At 34.1% G+C, this 23,274-nt stretch overlaps 1 protein-coding gene across 1 annotated transcript in view; it reads left to right on the top strand.

Annotated features, from left to right (window-relative positions):
• UNC13C (unc-13 homolog C) overlaps positions 1–23,274 on the top strand; it is a 624,577-nt gene that overhangs the window by 321,797 nt on the left and 279,506 nt on the right. Inside the window, exons 14-16 of the mRNA XM_008016541.3 lie at positions 1,385–1,453; positions 3,074–3,163; positions 7,164–7,292. Coding sequence (XP_008014732.3) covers positions 1,385–1,453; positions 3,074–3,163; positions 7,164–7,292 — 288 coding nt within the window. The remainder of the gene's footprint in view (positions 1–1,384; positions 1,454–3,073; positions 3,164–7,163; positions 7,293–23,274) is intronic.

Genomic DNA, 23,274 nt, shown 5'->3' on the forward strand with positions numbered 1-23,274 from the left:
TTATTTTAGTGATTCTTCTCTTTTTCTATCTGGATTGAGGGCCACCAACCCAAATGCATGGAAGTTGGAGAGTTAAGAAAGGACTGCATAGCTTGCCTCATCCCCTGGGAAGCTATAATGGAGAGTGGCAGAGAAAGATCTAAGACGTTCAACTCATCTGCATTTTCCGTAGCTTTGTTGGGATAAAGGGTCTTAACCTGCCTAACCAGATTGCATGCTTCTGGAAGGCAGGACTCATTTCTCAGGCTCCTCTATTGCCTCCACAGAGGTTAACACAGAGATGATACTCAAACTTTCTTCACTGATGTATAAATCTGATGATGGCAGTTCATTCAGAAAATTGGAGTTTCAGCTTAGGAACAATTTACCACCTCCTGTTAATATTCAGCTCACTCCATCAAGATCAGTGACTTATATACCCCATAAATCCACCTCCTATGTAAAACTACTGGGAAAAGTTTTCATTTTTGTCAATATCCTCCAAAGTGCAATTTGGTGTTTACAGAATATTAATGTTGGCAGGGATGTTTTATGTCATTTAATCTTACCTCTCCTTTTTTTTTTTTTTTTTTTTTGATGAGAAAACTGCAATTCAGAATAGTGGAGGGTCTACCTCTAAGGTTTGCATGTGTGACTTTTGTGTTTTGATTTTGTTTTTATTTAATCCATCCAACTTTAACCATACACTTAATAAGAGGAAAAACTCTTTATTCTCACCATCTTCAAATACGTCTGTGAAGAGGACAGTTCAACACTGATACTGCATCAAGTGGAAGCAACGGCAGTTTTTTGGCTGCATTATTATACTAATTTTAGCACTAAATCATACACAGCCTTTAAAAGCAATTGATCCTTTCAGATTATAAAGTCTACATTTGCTTCCAAAAAGAAAATTTTTTTGAAATTGGTTTTGACAAAAACAACACCTGCTCCCACTTCCGTAGGAGGGAGAAGTGTAAAAAACTGTCATATATTGTCTGGAGAAGGGGCATGAAGTACAGGAATAAAAAGAAGAATGGGTTGCATTTTCTCTTGCTGATACATTGTATTGTTGTGAATTATTACACATAGAGAAATGTACTGGCAATTTATTTGTCTGATCTCTTTCTACCAAATACAAGTCTCAGATACTTTGTTAGAACAATTACACGTTTCTCATTCATCATAGAGAGGAAGTACGACTTATTGAAAAGAACATGAATTTGGTGTCAAAGAGACCTGAGTTTGAATCACTGCTATGCCACATAGTAACTTTATGATCTTGGACAAGTCATTAATATATCTTATCCTTCCTTTCTAAAAATAGAGACAAAACTCAGAATTATTATGACCTCTAGAGTGGTCATTTATTTCCATTCTCCTATTTTGTGTTTGCTTTGTACAGAGGGAAAAATTCATAAAACTACTGGACCAGTTGCATAACTCTCTGAGGATTGATCTGTCAAAGTATAGGGTATGTAGAAATTTACTTGCATAAAAGAAAACTGCTGTGTTTGGTTTAGATAATTTCTTGCTATATAAAAATCACCCATCATGGAATAGAAAAATAAAAATATTGATCTCATGTGCTGTCACCCTTAGAAATAATCCAGCAGGTCTCCTTTGTTGTTCAGATTCTTTACCCTACTTAGACTTCAACAATACTCTGTGTGTGTGTGTGTGTGTGTGTGTGTGCACATGCAGCTTTAATTTTGTAATTTCTAAAATAACCATCAGATTCAATGACCCTCAGCTAATTCATAAAGTAGACTATGGCCCAGTCCTCATTCTGAAAGCTCATCGTTTGTTAGTGAAATATTCCGCTGATACTTCCTCAATTTCTGAGCTTCCTACTTAATTTACTGCTTCATTCTCTTTCCTCCTGGATTAGGGTACAAAGAGTACCATGTGCTCTTGCAAAGCTGTACAGAATTCATTGTCAACAATTCTACATATCACCTCCTGGGGAAACACATACACATACCACAAATATATTCATGTATATATGTGATAAATATACACACATATAATTTTAGTTACAACATATTTTAGTTACACATTTTTGTTACAAAATGTCTATGGTGATAACGAATACATGCTCTCTTATATCTTACATTCTTTAACAATTTATCCTAAACATCTTTTCTTATTTGAACTTATGTATCTCCCACGCATTCCTTTTTAATTAGTCTCTTATTGACAGATACTTTAATTGCATACTTATGGAAGTTATAATACCAAATTTGATTTGGTATTATTACATGTTGATTATTTCGTGTTGAATCTGGGGCCAACATAATGAGAAGAGGACAACCATTAAGCCATTGAGAGAGATATCTGGGGGCAACAAGGGCCTGAAGTCACCTCATCATAGGCACACTAACCCTGTTCAAGTTCATGAATATCTCGTAATTAGCTGTGGGTTTCCTAATGGCTCTTTAGAAAAGCATGTTAATATGTGAAATTGACCAAAGTAAAAATTCTTTCTTAGTTCAAACATTTCATAATTATAACTTTTCATTCCTTCAAATTATGAACATCTGTATTTTCAAATGATGCTTCTCATCAAACCTTGCTAAAAGAAACCTTTTGTTAAAATCCATAGTACTTCAGGAAAGACTATATGATGCAAACTTATTTTTTTAACTTTTAAAGTTTTTTGTGACTAAAAGTAAATGCAGCACATGTATAATTTCTGAAGTATTTTTTATAAAAATACTTATCTTGAGAAAATCATGAAAAATTTTTCCTATGTATGCTACACTTCTTCCTTTTAGTAGCAAGACTATTTTAGAAGCAAGCATTAATAACATCATAACATTTTGTAATAATGATATTGTTTTGCATTTATTGCATTGTAAATATAAATAGAAGAGTGCAGCTTTCCAAGAGTATAAAAATATAATATTTCCAAATTGTTTATATTCTATAATGTTTTATGATAAAAATATTTTAAGAATACTTTCGGTGTATTTTAAAAATTGTATACAGTTTACTTTCCATTTTCTTTTAGGAGAAGCTAATTTTAGTTTATTTTCCCACTGGAGATTTACTACTGACAACCTTATCCATTTTCTGTTCCCTGATTAACCAGGAAAACTTTCCTGCAAGCAATACTGAAAGACTGCAAGACCTGAAATCAACTGTTGACCTGTTAACAAGTATCACCTTTTTTAGGATGAAGGTATCTCATTTTATTTCTGTCACTGTTTTGTTGTGACATAGAATACATTCATCCCCTGGTAAAGTCTTGCTTTACCCTCCTCTTGATCAAGTACTGTGTCAACCCCATCGATTAAGCTGTACTATCTTTGACTGAACTCAATGAATCTTCCAGTATAAGGTATAGTGAAGAAGAGATTATCCTAGACATTTAAAATACTCTGATACATTTGGCTCTAATTTAGTTCTCAGTTAAATCTGTCTTAGATAAAGCTCTCTAGTAAGTGGATGTGGCACTTAAAAATTTTCCAATGGAAATGGAGTTCACTTCTAATTTTAGTTTTAACTTAGATGTTTTGCTGACTTTTTTGCTACAAGAAAGTAGCTGACTCTTTTAAGTTTACCCCAATTGTGGCAACTTCCATTTTCAGCACTGGGAATGTCTACTTAGGAATATATTTGATCACCTATCTATTGGTATCATTGGCTAGGCCCTACAAACCAGGTATTTCTTAGATATATCATTTCTGCTTTAATTGCAAGTTCTCTGCAGTCATAGTTCTGGCCTGCAGTGCAACTTATGTAAAGCATTTTCAGAAACTACTTGCCAGGCTATGGGCTAAAATATATGCTCTTTGAAAGAGAGTATTACGATGCTTATTCAGAAAATTCCTAAATAGAGACAATTTTTTTTTCTTTGCATTTGCCCATAATTTTTTTCACTAGAACCTCTAAAAGTGGCATTTTGTAATGAAAGAGAGACACGAAGGGAAACCATACTATATCAGTGCTCATTTAGATTATTTAAAGTTGAATTAAAATTCATTTGGTTTAAAATCAGGCTATCTAGGTGACTAGGATAAGTAGACTTTACATCAATTCTAATCTACTGTCAGTAGCTCCTGGAACAATGTGCAGATAATGATGGCGAGACCCAATCAAGTTGACTTCGATTGACAGGTGACATCTGCCATTGACACTGAGGAGTGAGGAATGGGAGTGAGGGTGGGGCGTGCCAGCACAGTGCTACCCATCTGCCATGCCTCCTTGATTAAAAACACTATCTCTAAACTTGTAACTACTCTTCCCCAACCCTCACTACCAGCTGATGGCTTCGCTTCCTATTTCAGTGAAAAAAAAAAAAAAATAGGAGGAAAGAAAGAGGAGTATCCCCAAGCTCCAATCACACACTCCCACCACCTACCCTAGTAGGTACTTCCTTGTATGTATCCACATATTCTTTCTTTTTTACTATTGGTGAGCCTGTTTTCTTAGAAAATGTGGTCTCTTCTACTTGTGCAATTGATTTTGTCTTCTCTTGTGCACTAAAATACTGGTCCAGCAATCCTCTCCACTTTCCTGAATTGTCAACTTTCCCCTATGTACGTGCTATTGATTTTACAGTCTTCAAAATACCACTTGGTTTCACTTTCTTCTATAGCTACTACCCCAGTTCATTTCCCTTAATAGCAAAACTCCTTGAAATAGTCATCTATACCTTTCCTTCCAGTTAATTTCCTCATATTATCCTTTGAACAAATTTTCTTCTCCTGTTATCCTTTTTTCTCATTGCAGACAGTAAAAATCACTCTTTTGTTGCACAGTCCTATTAGTTTTGATAAATGTGTAGTTATATAACCACCAGAGTAATAAGATACGGAACAGTTCCATGAGCCTACACAATTCCCTGGTGCTACACCATTGTTGTAAACCCTTCTCCCACATGCTGGTAACCACTGATTTGTTCTTTGCCTATAGGTTTGCCTTTCCTAGAACATCATGTAAATGAAATTGTACACAATGTACCATAACACAGTAGAGATTCATTGTTGTTGAGTGTATCAACAATCCACTACTGTTAATTGCTAAGTAGTAATTCTTTGTTATATACGTACTACCAATTTATCCTTTCCCTCACTGACAGATATCTGAGTTATTTCCAATTTTGGTTTATTACAAATAAAACTATTTTAAATAAGCATGGGATTATAGTTGTAAACATACATTTTTATGTTCCTTGGGTAAAATCCTCAGCAGCAGTGTGTGAGAGTTCCAATTCTTCTGCATCCTCTAGCAAAACTCTTGGGATTTTCCATGTTATTTATGTATGTATGTATGTATGTATTCTAGTAGAAGTGATGTTGCAATATCTTAATGTATTAATTTTATTTGTCTAAAAATTAATAATATTGAGAATTTTGGGGGGTTGACTTGCTATCTGAATATCTTCTTTTGTGAAGAATGTTGAAATTTTTACCCATATTTGTTAGCTGGCTTTCTTACTATTAAGGGCAATTTAATTTTAATTATTTTAAATTGATAGATCAAATTGCATGTATTTATTGTGTACAACATGTTGTTTTAAAATATATATACATTTCAGGATGGCTAAATCTAGCTAATTAACATATGCATTACCTCACAAAGTTATCATTTTTATGGGGAGAATATTTAAAATCTACTTTCTTGCATTTTTCAAGAATACAATAGTCTTGAGTTTTGAGAGTTTTTATATGTTTTGGATACATTTTTTTGTCAGATATGTGATTTACTATTATTTTTGCCTTGTTTGTGCCTTGTCTTTTAATTGTCTTAAAAATATATCATATAGCAAGTTTTAAATTTTGGTCTACTTTATCATTTTTTTTTTCTAATTATGGATAATGCTCTTGGTTAAACCAACATCACAAAGAGGTTTTTTGATGTGTTTCTTCTGAAAGATTGGTTTTACCTTTTATATTTGGGCATATGTTTTATTTAGAATTTTGGGGATTTTTTTGGTGGTTTTTTTTTGGTATATGGTATAAAGTGTGAATAAAGGATAACATTTTACATATTTAGGTTTAAGAGTTCCAGCAGCATTTATTAGAAAGATTTTCCTTTCTCCATTAAATTGTTTTTGTATTATTGTAAAAAATTAAATTGACCATATATGTATGGGTCTATTTCTGAACTCTCTATACTGTTCGATTGTTTGTACATCCACCACTACCATCCTGTCTTGATTACTGTGACCTCATAGCAAATCATAAAAAAAAGATAATGTGCATCCCACCTCGTTTCTTTATTTTTCATAGTTGTATAGGTGATTATCATTCTTTCTAGGATTTTAATTGAGATTTCATGTCATCACTCACTTTTTGATGGGGTTGTTTGTTTTTTTCTTGTAAATTTGTTTGAGTTCTTTGTAGGTTCTGGATATTAGCCCTTTGTCAGATGAGTAGATTGCAAAACTTTTCTCCCATTCTGTAGGTTGCCTGTTCACTCTGATGGTAGTTTCTTTTGCTGTGCAGAAGCTCTTTAGTTTAATGAGATCCCATTTGTCAATTTTGGCTTTTGCTGCTGTTGCTTTTGGTGTTTTAGACATGAAGTCTTTGCCCATGCCTATGTCCTGAATGGTACTACCTAGGTTTTCCTCTAGGATTTTTATGGTATTAGGTCTAACATTTAAGTCTCTAATCCATCTTGAATTAATTTTCGTATAAGGAGTAAGGAAAGGATCCAGTTTCAGCTTTCTACTTATGGCTAGCCAATTTTCCCAGCACCATTTATTAAATAGGGAATCCTTTCCCCATTTCTTGTTTCTCTCAGGTTTGTCAAAGATCAGATGGCTGTAGATGTGTGGTATTATTTCTGAGGACTCTGTTCTGTTCCATTGGTCTATATCTCTGTTTTGGTACCAGTACCATGCTGTTTTGGTTACTGTAGCCTTGTAGTATAGTTTGAAGTCAGGTAGCGTGATGCCTCCAGCTTTGTTCTTTTGACTTAGGATTGCCTTGGAGATGTGGGCTCTTTTTTGGTTCCATATGAACTTTAAAGCAGTTTTTTCCAATTCTGTGAAGAAACTCATATCAGAAAGTTGAAATGTTTACACATTTAAAACCACGTGGTAAGATGACACTTACTGAACATAGAAAAATCAACTAAAAGTCTTTATTGAATATATATTTGAGTAGTTTATACTAGATTACAATGTGTTATTGTTGCATTTGAGAAAATAAGTGTCTGTCTTTGTCTGTCAGGTTCTGGAGCTGCAAAGCCCCCCAAAAGCAAGCATGGTGGTGAAAGACTGTGTAAGGGCTTGCCTGGATTCTACATACAAGTATATTTTTGACAATTGCCATGAACTCTACTCCCAGCTAATAGACCCGGTAAGAAAATATGTATGTCTTTTATAATCCCCACTTTTGTTTCTAATATCTGTTTCAATACATTTAGCATGAGAGTAAATAGAAAAGTATGTTCATTTAATTTCATATTAACTGCAAATTTGAGAATTTCCATATCTTTTCTTCACATTTGAATACGACTTTCGCATACATGAACTAATTCACTCCTTACAATAACTTTGTGTAGTAAAGGCACATATTGTTTAAGGTTTTAGCTGAAGAATCAGTTTCAGAAGAATGAAGAGATTTTGTCAAGGTCACACAGTGGGTAGGTGGAAGATTTGGGACTACACATTAGGATTCCAACTCCCGTTTCTATGTTCTTCCCCTAACTCACACTGCCTCCCATATCATTTTATTTCATTTATTTATTTTTTGAGAAAGAGTCTCACTCTGTCACCCAGGCTGGAGTGCAGTGGCGCAATCTCAGCTCACTGCAACTTCTGCTTCCTGGGTTCAAGCAGTTCTTCTGCCTCAGGCTCCCCAGTTGCTGGGATTACAGACATGAGCCACCATGCCCAGTTAATTTTTTTTTTATTTTTAGTAGAGACGGAGTTTCTCCATGTTAGCCAGGCTGGTCTCGAACTTCTGACCTCAGGTGATGCACCTGCCTCGGCCTCCCAAAGTACTGGGATTACAGGCATGAGTCACTACGCCTGGCCTATGTGTTAATTTATTTAAAAATATTTGAAAAACACAATTTAAATCAAAACCACAATGAGATACAATCTCACACCAGTAGTAATGGCTATTATTATTATTTTATTATTTTAAATTTTTATTTCCATAGGTTTTTGGGGAACAAGTGGTATTTGGTTACATAAGTAAGTTCTTTAGTGCTGATTTGTGAGATTTCGGTGCACCCATCACCCAAGCAATATACACTGAACCCAATTTGTAGTCTTTTATCCCTCACACCCCTCCGACCCTTTCCCCAGAGTCCTCAAAGTCCATTGTATCATTCTTATGCCTTTGCGTCCTCATAGCTTAGCTCCCACTTATGAGTGAGAACATACAATGTCTGGCTTTCTATTCCTGAATTACTTCACTTAGAATAATATAGTCTTCAGTTCCATCTAGGTTCCTGTGAATGCTATTAGTTCATTCCTTTTTATGGCTGAGTAGTAGTATTCCATTATGTGGAGATATAGATATAGATATAGATATCACAGTTTCTTTATTCACTCATTGATTTATGGGCATTTAGGCTGATTCCATATTTTTGGAATTGGAAATTGTGCTGGTATAAACCTGCATGTGCAAGTATATTTTTTGTGCATGGACTTCTTTTCCTCTGGGTAGATACCCAGTAGTGAGTTGTCTGGATTAAATGGTAGTTCTACTCTTAGTTCTCTAAGGGATCTCCACACTGTTTTCCAAAGTGGTTGTACTAGTTTACATTCCATTAGCAATGTAAAAGTATTCCCTTTTCACTGCATCCATGACGTCTTTTTTTTTTTTTTTTTTTTTTAATGTTTTTACTATGGCCATTCTTCCGGTAGTAATGTGGTATTGCATTGTGGTTTTGCTTTGTATTTCCCTGATCATTAGTGATGTTGAGCATTGTTTCATGTATTTGTTGGTCATTTGTATATCTTCTTTTGAGAATTGTCTATTCATGTCCTTCACCCACTTTCTGATAATAATTTTTTCTTACTAATTTGTTTGAGTTTCTTGTAGATTCTGGATATTAGTCCTCTGACAGTTGTATAGATTGTGAAGATTTTCTCCCACTCTGTGGGTTGACTGTTTACTCTGCTGACTGTTCCTTTTGCTGTGTAGAAGCTCTTTAGTTTAATTAAATCCACCTATTTATCTTTGTTTTTGTTGCATTTGTTTTTGGGTTCTTGGTCATTAAGTCTCTGGGTAAGCCAATGTCTAGAAGGGTTTTTCTGATGTTATCTTCTAGAATTTTTACAGTTTCAGGTCTTAGATTTAAGTTCCTTGATCTATCTTGAGTATATTTTTGTGTAAGATGAGAGATGAAGATCCAGTTTCATTTTCCTACGTGTGGCTTACCAATTATCCCAGCACTATTTGTTGAATAGGGTATTCTTTCCCCACTTTATGTTTTTGTTTGCTTTGTTAAAGATCAGTTGGCTGTAAGTATGTGGGTTTATTTATGTGTTCTCTATTCTCTTCCATTGGTCTATGTGCCTGTTTTTATACCAGTACCATGCTGTTTTGGTGACTATGACCTTATAGTATGGTTTGAAGTTAGGTAATGTGATGTCTCCAGATTTTTTCCTTTTGCTTAGTCTTGCTTTGGCTATGTGGGCTCTTTTTTGGTTCCATATAAATTTTAGGACTTTTTTCTAGTTCTGTGAAGAATTGTGGTGGTATTTTGATGGGAATTGCATTTAATGTATAGATTACTGTTGGCAGTATGGTCATTTTCACAATATTGATTCTACACATCTATAAGCATGCAGAATGACTATTATTAAAACATCAAAAAACAATACATGCTGGTAAGGCTGCAGAAAAAAGGGAATGCTTATACACTGTTGGTGGGAATATAAATGTGTTCATCCACTCTGGAAATCCGTATGGAGATTTCTCAAAAAACTTAAAACAGAAATACCGTTTGACCTAGCAATTCCATTACTGAGAATCTATACAAAAGAAGATCAGTTTTTCTACAAAAAGATAAATGCACTCATGCATTCATTACAGCACTATTCACAAAGGCAAAGACATGGAATCAATCTGGGTGCCCATCCGCAGTAGACTGGATAAAGAAAATGTGGTATATACATACCACAGCATACTATGTAGCCATAAAAAAAGAATGAAATAATGTCCTTTGCAGCAACATGGATGCATCTGGAGGCCATTATCCTAAACAAAATAACACAGGAAAGGAAAACTAAATACTGCATATTCTCATTTATAAGTGAGAGCTTATAAAGATGGGAACAATAGAAACTAGGCCTATTGGCAATGGGAGAAGGCTTAAAAAACTAACTGTTGGGTCCTATGTTCAGTACCTGGGTAAGGGGCTCTGTCGTACCCCAAACCTCAGCATCACACAATATATCCACTTAACAAACCTATATATGTACCTCATGCATCTAAAATAAATGTTGAAATTATTTTTTAAAATTTCAGGAATACAAAAGAAAGTATAGCGACAGAGCGAGACTCCGCCTCAAAAAAAAAAAAAAAAAAAAAAAGAAAGCAAATCAAACATGTATATGCTTACTACCTACTAGCTATAACCATATGTTGACATTTTCCAGTATTTCTCTGCTCTTGTTTAAAGACATTAAACGTTACACATAAAATAGTATTTTGCTTTGTATTTCCCAATCCCATCCCACTCCTTTTTTTGTCCTTTGGAGATGAACACTATTCTAATATTGGTAAGTTTGAAATATTTTCACATATGATCAATGAACGCTTGAGTTTTATGTTCTGTGAATTGCCGGTCAGTCTTTTGTGTGTGTTTCTCTTGGTTTGCTTGTCTGTTACTTATTAATTTATAGAAAAATCTAAAAATATTGTGGATACTAATCCTTTTTTGGTTATGTGAATTTCATAGATTACTTCTCTCTTGATGACACATCTTTTTTGTTATATTGAAGTTTTCTAATGCATACTATGACATATATAGCTATTACTTCTATAAAATTGACTTTTACAAAGGTATTCTAGCTTGGGCAACCTGGGCAACGTAGTGAGACCCTATCTCTACAATGTTTTTTAATTAGCTGGGTGTAGTGGTATGTGTCTATAGTCACACCTACTTAGGAGGTTAAGGTGGTTAGAGTGAGCCCAGGAATTAGAAGTTAGAGTGAACTATGATAGCTCCCCTGCATTCCAGCCTTGGTGACACAGCAAAACCCTATCTCTTTTTTTTTTTTTTTTTTTTTAATGTGTCTACTGCCTATCCTTTCCTGAATAGTGCACTTGCTCCACTAGATATCAAAAATTGTGTGATTATCCATGAAACATTCTGTTTACTTGGGAGAGGCAAATTCTAGAAAGCAAATGTTAGATTAAGACAAGTAAGACTCTTCCAAACTGAATTTTTAACTAGGTTTTATATAGTATGATATATTTCTGGGGTCACTGTTTTTTTTGTTGTTGTTGTTTGCTTGTTTTTTGCTTTATAAGAAAACATATTAAGCTGAGTTTGGCATTGTATAAGCAAAACAATATATAACCACATACTTGTTCATAACTTTAGCTTATCAACTCTGTTAGATATGCTCTAGTTTTAAAACTTGGTCCTCCAGGATTACTAGGAGCTAAATTGGTTCTCAATTGTATTTCCCTGTGAGTAGATTTCTAATGACTTTTCTTTGTCTAATCTCTGCTTTCCATCTTCCTCCCATAGGGCTCTTTCAATTCTTTTAAATTTTTCAACATCATTATCTTTATTTTACCTAAAGGCTAAGATTGAAACTTTTTATTGTACCATGTAATTACCCATGCATAACTTTTTTTTTTGGACAAAGTTTTGCTCTGTCACCCAGACTGGAGTGCAGTGGCGCAATCTCGGCTCACTGCAACCTCTGCCTCTTGGGTTCAAGTGATTCTGCTGTCTCAGCCTCCTGGGTAACTGGGATTACAGAGACCCACCACCTTGCCTGACTTACTTTGTATTTTTAGTAGATACAGTTTTATCATGTTAACTAGGCTGGTCTCAAACTCCTGACCTTAGGGGATCCACCTGCCTCAGTCTCCCAAAGTGCTGAGATTACAGGCGTGAGCCACCATGCTTGGCCCCATGCATAACTTTATAATCAATCTTACTAGACTTCACCAGGTTTGGTTTCCTACACCTCACACTCCTGAACCAAACTGCTCTGCTCTCATGAGCCCCAAATTTTATAATTTCCATGAATCAGTCATCCTTTTTCACATCCCTGCATTTATGCATTTTGTTCTATATACCTAAAAAAACTCTCCCTTCTTCCCTGCTTTCATCAAAATCCAGCTCAGATATGATCTTTGTTAAAGAAAAACTTATTCATTACACCCATTACAGAATAGTAAGGCAGACTATTCAAAGAGGACTATTACAATAGTTACACAGGAAGGCTACCGCAATGGGATTTTATAGTGGAAAAGAGAGATTGGGCTCAACTGTGAATACCACAAGGAAAAGTGGGAATTTATAGCCAAGGAGCTGAGTTAAGGGGAGGGACTTAATGGATAGAAATTACTAAGAGGTAACATTTGGGGTAAGGGCGGATCCTGGCCAACAGATCTGATGGGATTCTTGCTGAAGGCAGACCAGGGTGATCAAATATCACCGGAAGCACTGTGGAGGAAGGAAACCTGATCAGATATCAAAGTGTGATCAGATATCAAGGATGAACAATTCTGGCTAAACTGAGAAGATTCTTGCTAAATTGGACAATGCAGAAACTAACATGGGAGCTCAAAAGTTGAGGTCTGGTTAAAAAGAGAGCTCAGAAGAGTTTGACCAAAGTTTGGTCAAATAGAGAATCTTTATCATTTCCTCATTTACTAATTAATACTCAGTGGATAAATTAAACTGCCAAAGTAAAGTGGCATACCTTACTTGATGTCTTTCTAATACATAAATAATAACAACAACAATAATACACAAGCAGTTTATTTCTGTAAGAGAGTTTCGTAGGTAGTTCCCATAAAGCAAACATGCCCCAACAAAAAGTTAATGAATTATGTCACATCAAAATAATCTAATATCACTTAATATCTTCTGACTTGGCTTTCAGAAAAGATAATTACATAATTTTCTTACTAGTTTTATTTTTAGGTAGATAGATTTTATGTGAAATTTTGTCAATGTAGGGAATGCTTGGGGCTAAGCTTTAAATCTTGGAAAAACACTTTTTCATCAACATTGTTATTATTTGAAATTCGAAAGGAAGCATCCATTGGAGCTGAATTATTTAGGGGACTAATACTCTCTAGAGCCCTTTTGAAGCCATCTAGGAATATTTCAAATGATTAAGCCTTGTCTCCCCTCAGTTGGCTGCCACTCCATGCTCCTAAGAATTCAAGTTAAGACCTTTTTGTCTTAACTTAGCGTACCTCTCACTTGTCTTCAAATTCTAATTATTTAATTCAAAATTAAATACCTTCATTTCAAAATATATCAAGAATAAGACTACTTTTCACCAGATCCATGCTTCTACCCTGGCTCAGAACCATAATCATTGTTCACTTGGATTACTATGTAACTTCCTAAGAGAGCTCAATGTGTCTACCCCATCACTTATATCTGTTCTCAACAGAGCAGCCAGAATTATTTTTTAAAAAAGGAAGTCAGATTGTATCACTCTTCTGCACAGAATGTTCTAAGGCCTTTCATTTAAGTTAAATTCAAAGTCCTACAAACCTCCACATGATCTGGTTCATGTTACGCTTCTCACCCCTCTAACTCTAATTCTGTCCCCTCGCACATATCTCCATGTGACTGGAGAGCCAATGAAGAGTTGATGCGCAGGGAAGTAATGTGAACAATGCTTACCCCTGCTTTTTATGACAGAGACAGAACTCAGGACAGTGCCGAGTAGGTGCTCACAAAAGCATTCGTTGAGTGAATGGAATAAATAAACTGATTTTTCTCCAAATAATATGGTAAGAAATTATAGGTATATTTCAACTACGATAAACAAGATTGAATGAAATGCCCTGTTCTGTGGTAGACTCTCAGTGCTTGCCTAAGGCCTCTTGCACTTACTCTGGGTCATGTGGCAGGATCCCAGATGATGAGATATGGGAAAGGTAAATGAAGGTCACTGCTAGTCCCAACCCATAAAAACATCTTGTCACCTGCAGTGCAATAACCTGGAAGGATGTGTATTCCAGATGGCATAGCTGCCAGGTGGAGAAGGGCTGCCTAGTCAGCCCCAGGCTTTGGATGTTTAAGAAATAGTCTTTGATTGTATTAACTCACTGATATTTGGATATTTATTTGTTACCATAGCACAATCTGGCTTATTTTGACTAAAAGAACGTCAGCTCCTTTTCCAACCTGCCACCCCACTATTTAAAATATATCCATGTTTATGTGACTATCCTGTTTATAAATCTTGACCAGCTCCCATTTACTCACAGGATGAAATCCAGGCTCTCCCATTATCCACAGTGCCTTTAAGGTCTAAGCCCTGATTATCACTCCTGACTTCAACATCATCTCCACATTGCATTCCATGATTCAGTACATTAAACTCCATGGTGACTTTGCCTGCCTTATATTTACCTGCCTGGAGTGTGCATCACTTCTCCAAACTTCCCTCCTAATGGCTAACCCCAGCTCAGCTAACCTTTTCAGAAAGCCTTTATAACCTCTTCTAGCTGGATTTGGTGTTTCGGTTCCCTGTTCTCGTAATACCCTGACAGGTCACCACCACTGCACTTATCATGGTGAATTTATTAGGTGCATCATGTAATATCAGTTTGACCTGTCGTCCCAGCTAAACTGTGAGTTTCATCTTTGTTTTCCCATTGCCTGGTGGTATACCTGACTCTGAGTAGGGTTGATAAACAAAGTAATTATCTAGTAAAAATAACATTAAAAAAACAAAAGCAGTGCCTTAATTACTTATTTATAGTATCCTTCAATGACTCTACATTAAAACCTATGGTAAGGAACATAATCTCTGATATTAAAACCCCTGAGTTCAAATCACAGCTCTACTTTTTAGAATTATGGCCTTTGATAAGCTAGTTAGCCTCTTCATGTCTAGTTTCTTCATCATATTCATGCTACTTCTGTTTTTTCTGAATCCTCTCTGGATAATATAATGCCTTGCCTGAAACAAAAAGTTAAGGATTCCAGCACTATTAGACACAGTACAGTTCTGATTATTTAAATGTCGAATCATACTTTCTCTTTCCAGAGGGATTTTGAAGAAGCATATAAAAATAAAATGCTTAGAATAAAAAAGGAAAATTGATTTGATAGAAAAGTAGAAACAGCTGCAGTTAGAACAAGATAGAAGTGTGGTCTCCGGAGACTGGCTGTGCACTCAGTAGGTGGGATTTACCTTGGCTGAATTGCCAGGCTCTGCATCTGCTCTTCAGTTTAGCTTAAGATCTCCAATGTGTCAGTGTAGACAGAGGTCACTGGTGTCTTGCAGAGAGATACACAATAGATCAATCTATAAACTAGGATAGATGTCTATCCAGCAGATACCTCATCAGCCCTATTATATGCCAGGCACTGGTGTTGGCTCTTAGGACATGTCAGAGAACAAACGATAGTTTCTTTAAAATAAAAAATAAACATTTCAAACTGATTGAAAATGTTTTAGTTTATACTCTCCTGGGTGAATATCTATGTGAAAATAACACCTGTAATCTGAAGGTTATTTTAGGAACATGGAACAAGAGCAGAATGAATTAGTTGGATAATATTAATAGTGATTATTGCTAGCATGAACACATCCGTTTTAATAAAATCTACATAAAGAGACCCCCTAATTGTGGAATGAGTGGGATAGATAAGACTTTCTTTTTAAATGTGTTTTAAGAGAATTATGCTGAGCTAATATCAGCATTATCTCAGTTCCGTGGAAACCACTCAGCAAAAGAACTTTTCTGTTGAACAATGAAAACCCTTATTAACTGATTTCTACAGTCCTCTCCACTCCTACCCTGAAATCAAAACTTGTTTACACAGAGATCATCCACAAGAAGATGCCAAAATCCAATAAAACCTTTCTGCCTAAGATGCTCGTGTTTTAAGTTTATATATTTTGGTAAATTTTTAGTTGTTTAATGAATGACTACCTAAGAAAAATGCATTAAGATATGCCTTAACTAAAACACGTGTACACTTTTAGTTCTGAAGCACAATTAGGGACTTCTTAAAATCTTATTTTTAATCTGATTAGAAGGTTTGTAACTAAAAACAAGAACAAACGAAAGTTCTTGACATTCGTGCGATGATTTCTTTTGAAAATCATTTCTCCAAATGACGGTGTTTTGTTATAAGGCAGCATGAGTGATACAGATACATGAATGCAGAGGAAAATGTGCTACCTAAAAGTGGGGGTCATATGTCAAATCAGTAGAAACATATGTCTGTATTAACTTTTGGATATATACACACACACATGCACATATATGCTTAGACTATTTGTTTCCCTCCCAAGTCAAATTCTCTCACTTCTTCTCTCAAAGGAAATCTCTGTTATGAATTTCTTATTAGCTTTGATGAACATAGTTTCATCTTTGTGTACATTTATTACATATATCTATTATTTGTGATACAGTCTTTATCTCCATCAACCTGTGATATAATACATTTTAGAAATAGGTAATACAGTGTTATTGTTATATATACTAATTCTAGAACCAGATTGTCTAAATTTAATTATTCTTCTGTAATTTTTAAAGCTCATTATTAATTTTTGAGAATTATCTATGCTGCTGCATGTATGTACAGTTTGTTGATTTTTTACAACTGCCTACAGCATATACACCAATATACACATCAATTCCAATTTTTCATAATTACAAATAAGACTGCAATGAATATCTTTGTAATAGATGTGTAAAAATTTCAGTATAGTCTTTTAAAGGAGAAGGAAATACCCTCCTTTCCTCCACTTTTTCCCTTCCACTAGACAGAATGTGGACCTGATTTTGAGCCATCTTGTACCATGTGGACAGAGGCACCCTTTTCACATACATTAAAATACCTTTTATTTGTCTGATACCCATGGTAACATTGAGTTTAGTGAAAAGAGAAACTCCATTAATCTTACTATTGAATTTGTGGCATATAACACTCTGCAGAGATCAATTAATAATTACTAAATGAAAATTATATAAAAAAAATCTCTTTGTATTAGATGGCATGTGATATGTATACCACAATTTTGGCCAAGTTATTCTCTGAAAATTCCTTGAGAAAAAGAAAATATCATCAAAGAATACTCTAAACTGGCAACTCACCTGAATTTAAATGTGGAAAATTTCAGAAAGTCTATGCTTAATTTGCAGATGTATCTTTCTCAGTTATTTTAACCCAAAAGGTTGATTTAGCTATTTGTCTTTCTCCCTTTCCTTTGGTTTTGCTCTAGCCAATTTCTAAATAATTCAGCAATGAAAGAAAAGTTAGAATGTGCCCTGAAATGTACATGTAGAAAAATATCCAATTCTACAACTCTTAATTTGAATGATTTAAATAGTAATCATTAAGAAACTGGCTATAATATGTCCCTAACTTTTCTTAGATATTTTTCCAGCAATATACTTTCTTATGTAATCATTGGCATTAGTTAGGGAATGATGTTTATTCTGAAAGAAAGGTGCCTTTTTATCACCTCATGTGCTCATTCTCTTAGTTCTAGATCTGTGTAAATATAAAGATAACTTAGACTTAATATGTTTATAATTTGATAGATACAAATATATCAAATTATAATTTATAAAATATTTATCATTTATAAATATATAAAAATATTATTTGATATTCTATAAAGTGTATAGAATAAATGTTATGAAACGAAAATTTCTTTTTAAATGGCAGCTCCATGAGTAGTATATAAAATTTTACTTGTAACAAGAAATTGTTCAAAATGAGTAGTATATTGCCTTGTCTTATGTGCTGTAAAGAAGAAAAATATACGAAAATTCAGATACTAAAAATGACTAGCCAGTTATGCTTCTATCACTATATGCTTTAATTTTCATAACAAAGTAAATAGTCAAAAATGAAACCATAATAAATTCTGAAAATATCAATAACATACATACTATGTTGTATTAGTAAAACTAGTGAAATTTTGATTCTAAAACTGAATTATGACAATACATGAAAAAAATATAATCTCACGTTGTTAATAAACATTGATGAAAAAAGTCTAATTAAAATATTGAATATTAAAGAACATGACATGGTCAAGTAATTTTATCTCATGAATGCAAAAATGGTTCAACCATACCAAAAAAAGATCAATTATAAGTTTAACGCTGATATAGGACATTGGAACCTTCATGCACTTTCAGTTGGCAAGTAAACTGGAAGCCAGTAATCTTACTCTGGGTACATATTTTCACAAAGTTCACTAAGGGCATGTTTACTAGGATATTCAATACAGCATTGTTTGTGAGGCTGAGGAGTTGGTGGCAACCCAGGTATCCTTCACAGAAGAATAGATCTGTAAAATGTAGTGGGTACGTACCATGGAGTATTGTGGAGCACTTAGAAAAATGGGTTAGATATCTACATAGTAACATGGATAAAAAGTCAAAACAGTAATGAGTGGAAAACAAGGGAAGAAACATAATGTTGTATATTAGCACAATACTATTTTTCTTTTTTCTTTTCTTTTTTTTTTTTTTTTTGAAACAGAGTCTCGCTCAGTCGCCCAGGCTGGAGTGCAGTGGTGTGATCGGGACTCATTGCAAGCTCCACCTCCCGAGTTCACGCCATTCTCTTGCCTCAGCCTCCCAAGTGGCTGGGACTACAGGCGCCCGCCACCACGCCCAGCTAATTTTTGTATTTTTAGTAGAGACGGGGTTTCACCGTGTTAGCCAGGATGGTCTCGATCTCCTGACCTCGTGATCTGCCCACCTCGGCCTCCCAAAGTGCTGGGATTACAGGCGTGAGCCACCCACCGTGCCCGGCCTATTTTTCTAAAATGTAGATAAATACACAAAATAATAATAAACATTTTACAAGACTGAAAAAATAGGCAAGCACCAAACTCAGTATATGGTCTTATGTAAGTCAAAAGGAGATGAAATTGTAGAATGGTAATTAAAAAGAAATGAAAAGATAAAAATGATAGATGGTATGAACAGGAAGGCAGACAGGAAACTTGCATGATCTAAGTCCCTAAATTTAAGGTTCTAACCTCTCCTCCACCTCAAAGAAAAAAAGAATAAGTCTAAATGTCTGCAGCAAAATATGCTATATTTGTGATATCTCTGGGGTCAATTACCTAGACTTCATATAACTTTTCAATTGATATGAATTTAGCATCTAACAAGTGTAGAGCTCAGATTTAATGTTGACTCTTTCTGCCCCACATGGCCATACACAAAATTGAAATGGAGACCTCTGAAATAGTGCAGTGTTATAGTCATAAAATTGCTGTAGTGGCATCGAGAGGTATAATCAACATTGTGTCATGTGATTTTTATTTTACTGTGTTCATTCTTTAGAAGCCTTCATTCTTTAAAGATGTTTTTCATTCACAAATGGTGATAGGAAAAAATGAATTTATCTACAATGCGCTCCTTTATATTTTAATACTATCAATTAAGTTGTTTGGAACATATAACATTTCATTGAAGACTACAGTTTGAGTCGTTTCACTTAAAATTTTTCTATTTTTCACATTGTGACTTTGTATAATAGTTACCCAGGAAACTGATGATTCTTGAATCTTGAACGTTAGTTTTAAAATATAGATGTTGATTGGGATGGGACATTTTAGTAAGTCAAATTACTCCAAACTCATGAAAAGTCCAATAAACATAAGAAAATGGAAACTTTTTTTTTTTTTTACAATTATTTGACTCTAGCATTTCCTAAATTTCCTGCTGCTAAGAATCATCTGGGGAGCTTATTAAAACACAGGTTCTTGGCTACTTCAGAAAGTATAGGATATCCAGTAAAATGCGCAAGAATCTGTATTTTTTTTTAACAAGTTAGTCGAATGATACCTGACATTAGGCAACTATTCCATTAAATAGAACTTTGTCACTATGGATCCTGATACTCTGTTTACTTTTTAGTTTTTAGTAAGTATCTAGAGAAAAACTTGCACTGAAAATTAAATTGTGAAAAGAACTATGGTATGTAAAAAATCTGTTTGAGAACTGTTTTTGCCTAATAGTCTATATTATTTCCCAAGGCTTGGACTCCCCTTCCCCAGCTTCCCAGAAGTTATAGAAATCTTAATATAGTTCCTCTTTAAGAAAAAAAATTGGTAGATGTTACTTATATTACTGAATCCTTGGTAAAACAATACAGCAATTAAGATCAACAGGGAGACAGTATTGTGGAGTATGTTATAAAACACTTCAGTGCAGGATTTTGTCTCTCTTGCTCACCAATGCATTTTTTATATCCAACCTAACACTTCACGTATACTAGGCATTCCACAAATAGTGGATGTCATAGTTGCCATTTTTGTTTATAATGCATGTGAATCAAAACCATAAGATTTTAATTTTAATTTTAGTTTTACAACTTACTAATTATAAAGAATTAACAAATCACTCAGTAGCCACTGTTTTCTTATCTCTAAAATAATGCAATATCTTTTGTCTCTACTTCAGAGGTAGTAGAACTCTGATTTTAAAATCAGGAGGTGTTTGCACTTAGTGAAGCATCTAGTGAATTAGAAAGTAGTGTAGAAACATAAGTAATTAAAAGCGAGACATATACAGAGATAGAATTAAAGTTAAAATATCATTTACTCAATGATTTCATTGAACTCTTGGGCTGAAAGTTAAATGTGAAATTTTAAAACAAGAGGTCAGGAACTCTAATCCATCTAAAAAGCTTTCTATATGGTTAAATTTAATGCATTTTTAATTGCTATTTTTAGCCTTCCAGGAAACACTGATGCAGGTATTCTCATAGTTTTGATTCTGTTTATATATTGTGGTTATATAAATATATAACATATATACATTTAATATTTTTATATAAATATAGAACATATATACATTTTATAATTATATATAATTATAGGTGTATTTTAATATAAATATATAATTATATTTATTCATAATATATAATGATAATATTTTTTAAATTATATATAATTATAATAATATATATTATTTATATATTTATATAAATATGCTTTTATATAATATATAAATTAATATATAATATAAAAATAGATATTTTATGTTTGTATATTAATTTGTATATATTATATATAATTACATTTATATATAATATATTTTTATATAAATATATATATATAGAGAGAGAGTGAGTTAGGTTATCCTCTCTGAAGAATATTATTGGTCATAATTGTTTTAATTCATCACCAGCAACAAAATCACGTGAATAAAATGATGTTGGTGTTGCATTAATAAAATGGTATTTAATGTGCTGATTAGACATAGTCTCTTTTATTAAAAGTCTCATATTTTGTAGCATGTTTCTTCTAAAGTTCCTGATTCGTCAGAAGTGTCAAACAGAAGGCATAAAACAAAAATATAGCAATTAATTATGCTAAATTCTAGAATACATATGTATTTTTGCTATCACTCATAAGTGGTGTCTATATATAATCTCTAATAGATGGCTAGCAAAGACAGACTAGATTGTAATAATCCAGTAATCCAATTTCCCCTTGCTCTCTCCAGAACAGGTTAATGGATAATGGAATCTTGCCAGAAAATGAATTGGTCCTTTTCTTTATTTCCATGCTGCATTTTATTTTCCTTAAATATACTATATGGCTCTCTATAGAGGTGTTCAATTTTGTTACCATTCCTTAAATATCTTATTAAAAATGCAGCTTGTGTATCCTATTTTATTGATTTTTACAGTTTTATCTATTGAAAAACTCTGAGACATTCTTCTTTGGCAATGGTGAAAATGGCCAAGAGGAAGCATCCAAAATTATGCGGGAAGATTAGTTCCGAGTTGTCTGTCTCATATGAGAAAAAGGATTTAAATGTAATTCATTTATTCACATATAAATAAAATTTGTTGACTTCGTGTTGTGTACCAAACACTAAGAATAAGAGAAAGAGCAGTGAACAAGACAAACACAGTCAGTGTTCTCATGGGACTCTACCCAGAGAGGTAGACATTTAAAAAAACATTATTAGACCAATAACTAAAATAGTGTCAGATGCCAGGCAGGAAAAAATAGAATGTAGTATTAAAAGAAAAACCCATCTGGTCTGGGATGTAGGGAAGAGTAGAATTTAAAATAATATGGTTTCTGTTAGAAATACATCCAGACTGACTCTGCTGGAGGTGGTAATTCTGGAGATGTGTCCCTGCAAAGACCAGGGAAATGTTACAATCAATCAATCAATCAATCGTCAATAAAACAAAACAAAACATTATCTTACTTTCCTTCAAAATCCCAGTGTAGTAGTACCTAGAATTCTACAGACAGTTGTATATTTCATCCCAGCAAAGAGGTAAGGTAGAATCACTTTTGTTGGGCTTCTGCTAAAACTATCTTAGCTCTTGCATCCGTACTGTGCCTCAACCAATGGTCAATTATCTGGCCTCATTTACTTAACCTATCAGAAGCATTTATCATTGTTGGCCACTCCGTCCTTCCTGAAACACTTTATTTTCTAAATGTCTAGTTGCTATTCTTACCGGCTTTCCTCCGACCTCACTGACTGCTCCCTTTTAGATTCTTTGCCAAATGCCCTCTTCTACCAAGCCTGTAAATGTTAGAACTCTTGGGGTTCCATCCTTGGCTTTTACTCTAGCTACACTGCTTCACACACAAAGCAGTCCCATAAAAACCTGGAGGACACCAACCAATCGAAAAACAGAGTAGTATGTGGGCCCCTTTTGCTTTGATTCTGGAAATAGCTCTTAGTTCCTAGGGAAGAATTGGTTGTCCTGCCTGCTTCATATCAACAAATAACCTTATTTTGTTTTGGCAAGTAGTGGAGGTCTTAGGAAGAGATGCAGCTTTGAAATCAAACCCACCTGGATTCAAATAGAGGCTCCCATCAATTAGGAAGTTATTGAGTCTTGGACAAATTACTTCGCTCTTCTAAGCCTCAATGTTTTCATTTAGAAAAAAAAAAAAGGATGACAATGATTACTCATAGAATTGATGTGAGGATTAACTGAGAGAATGTTTGTGAATCATCTTACTCATAGGTATTCCGGAGATGGTCCTTTTCTTTATTCCATCAATACTTGCCTTGTTTTTGTGCTAAATTCCCTGACCAGACAGGAGTTTGTGCTATAACACCATGCACTGAAACACAAACAGCTTTTGATTCAGTGCTGCTTCTACTGAGCAGCCTTATAAAAATGGAGGAGATTATA

This window comes from Chlorocebus sabaeus, chromosome 26, assembly GCF_047675955.1.
Source record: "Chlorocebus sabaeus isolate Y175 chromosome 26, mChlSab1.0.hap1, whole genome shotgun sequence".
NCBI classification, from domain to species: Eukaryota; Metazoa; Chordata; class Mammalia; order Primates; family Cercopithecidae; genus Chlorocebus; species Chlorocebus sabaeus.